The sequence below is a fragment of the Myripristis murdjan genome, chromosome 8 (genome assembly GCF_902150065.1).
Source record: "Myripristis murdjan chromosome 8, fMyrMur1.1, whole genome shotgun sequence".
Taxonomy (NCBI): domain Eukaryota; kingdom Metazoa; phylum Chordata; class Actinopteri; order Holocentriformes; family Holocentridae; genus Myripristis; species Myripristis murdjan.
In genome coordinates, this window is record NC_043987.1 from 5,358,505 (window position 1) to 5,360,973 (window position 2,469).

At 45.1% G+C, this 2,469-nt stretch overlaps 1 protein-coding gene across 1 annotated transcript; it reads right to left on the minus strand.

The window, feature by feature from the left end:
* Nucleotides 1-1,068: 1,068 nt before the first annotated feature.
* LOC115363048 (homeodomain-interacting protein kinase 2-like) lies at nt 1,069-2,250 on the minus strand. The gene is made up of 5 exons (XM_030057121.1): nt 2,203-2,250; nt 1,863-2,044; nt 1,528-1,651; nt 1,218-1,337; nt 1,069-1,098 (listed from the first exon to the last, which is right to left on the minus strand). The coding sequence occupies exons 1-5, from the start codon at nt 2,230-2,232 to the stop codon at nt 1,069-1,071; spliced, it is 486 nt and encodes a 161-aa protein (XP_029912981.1). The 5' UTR covers nt 2,233-2,250.
* Between the last annotated feature and the right edge of the window lie 219 nt (nt 2,251-2,469).

Consider the following 2,469-nt stretch of genomic DNA (forward strand, 5'->3'; position numbering starts at 1 on the left):
CCAGGTGATTGCATTGAGGTAGGGCAATGGCTTGTGAGACATAGCAACAGTAACTATGCATGCTGCCAGCGTCGGAATGGTGAATTAAGTATGATTCTTGATTATTCACGATTGAATTGCAATTCAGTTCTATATTTGAAGTATACTTCTCTCTGTGATTTTTATATTTCTTATCTACACACAACATGAACATTTTGCATATGTTGGTATAAATTGTGAAAAAATTGATAATGCAAGCATAATGGAAAAAGTGACAGGAAAAGGTGTGTTTATTGTTCTGTGGAATCAGTGGCACAGAAAGTTGTTCTGTCAGGACATTTCTCAGTTGTCCTCTTCCTTGGACAAACAGCAGCAGAGACACCTCAGCGTCCTTCTGCAGAAGCTCCTGATGTGGCCTTCCTTCTTAATCTTCTTGGCAGCAGCCTCTGAAAATGACACATTTCTTTTCACTCTTCAGGTCACAACTACAAACACAATGAAGTTGTAAGCCTTTAGACAAGTGACTGACCAGGCTGGATGTCTGCTGCTGCACTGTCCTGATCCTCCAGGCTGGGAGAGGACACGTTTGTCTGCTGGGCCGCAGCCATTTCCACAGCAGGGGTCGTGCTTGTGGATGCAGCTCTGCAAAGTCCAAAGCTCTCGTTAATATCTACAGACAATGCCTTCAAACTGTTTTGATCCGTTGTGGCGAGATATATGGTAAATTTGCTCTTGTCAGGTGTAGCTGTGCCTACCTGACTCTCCCCTTCGTGCACTCAGAGTTCTGGTGGTCTGAGCCCCTGTTGACATCAAAGATCATTTAAATCTCCTGCCTCCAAACAGTCAGTAGAGTGAAATGATCCAACACAACACAAAACAACACCTACCTGCTGCCACTCAGTCCAGTATCAACAGACACCCTCTCCCTTGTCTTGGCCTGCTGATTCGGTGGAGGCTCCATGAACAGAAAGGGATGCTGCAGCACCTCAGCTGGTGTTATACGCTGGTCAGCGTCCAGCTGCAGTGTTTTCTTCAGGAGCTCCACAAAATGGTGCCTGTTTTCCACAGCAGCCATATTGTCTGTGATCTTCAGATGACAGAACAAACTTGTACTTGTGTCTAAAAAGAGACAGAGTTCAGGTGAGCTCATTTTTCCTGTAGACAGTGAACCATATAACTTAGACAAATAGATAAATAGACAGACAGACAAACAGACAGATGTGGTGTAGTGATGGTACCTTGAGGCTCCAGAGATGCTCGCTGCCTTCAGTGTCTCTATTGAAGAACTCAGAGCTGTACAGTCCAAGATTGATCAGATGGTCTGGCAGCTGACCCTGAGTCTGACCTATGTATCTTATCTGGAGACACAACACAGCATTACAAATGAGCAAACAGTAATAGTCCATGGTGCATTGAAATTTCTGAGGCATATGAAGAGACATTTCTTGTTTTATAAGACTGTCACTAGTTTCAAGAAACTTCTGGTAGCATCACTGTCACTGAGAGACTGGATGCTGGACTTGTTGCAGTCTTTAAGGAAACACTGACCATATCATATTTGCTCTGAGCCGGGTAGAGTGGACAGCCAATGAGAAGTTCAGCAGCCACGCAGCCCACAGACCACATGTCTATGGCCTCTGTAAAGGGCAGCCCGTACAGGACTTCTGAAGACCTGGAGGAAGAAAAGGAGCACATTAGATCAGCCATAAAGACTACAATCCTCACAGTGTTTAACCCTTATTTATCCAGGGCAAGTCCACTGAACACATCTTCTCTTTTACACATTCACACAGCTCCAAGCACAGTCTTCTACTTTTTCCTCCATCCTCTGATCTGAACTGACAGCCCTCAAGTCACAAGCTCTCTTGTCTCCAGTTACTCACCTGTACCGAAGGCTCTGAACAACAGAACCTCTGTTAACCTCGGACACATGACAGGCTATGCCGAAGTCTATGATGAGTTTAACTCTCAGCGGCTCCTGGTGGTCCACGATCATTATGTTTTCAGGTTTGATGTCTGCGTGGATGATTCCAATCCCCTTCAGGTGGCTCAGTGCTGTGGCCAGCTGAAGAGACATGAACACACATTCTTGTTATGACAAGTTCAACTGCATTCATAAAACATTCAAATTCAATTGATCTTCACTTCAACAAGCATGCAGTAGAAATTGGGACTTGTACATTGGCTACATCTGTATCCACACAAGAAGAAGGTTCACCAGACCTGCAGTAGAATTGGACGAATTGCGCTCATAGGCAGAGACAGGTAACCTCTGTGTTGCAGAAAGTCACAGACTCATGGCCAGCAGCTCGAACTCCAGACAAATGTGTCCGCTGTGGAGGAAAGAGCCGTTCCATCGGACGATGTTACACTCATCTGGGTCCAAGGCCTCCAGCTTTCTGAACATGGCAATCTGTGGAATATGACAGTCAATCAAGGGAAGCATAGACATCATCGCTGATTGTGTTTTTTCTTTTGTCATGTGTCCAG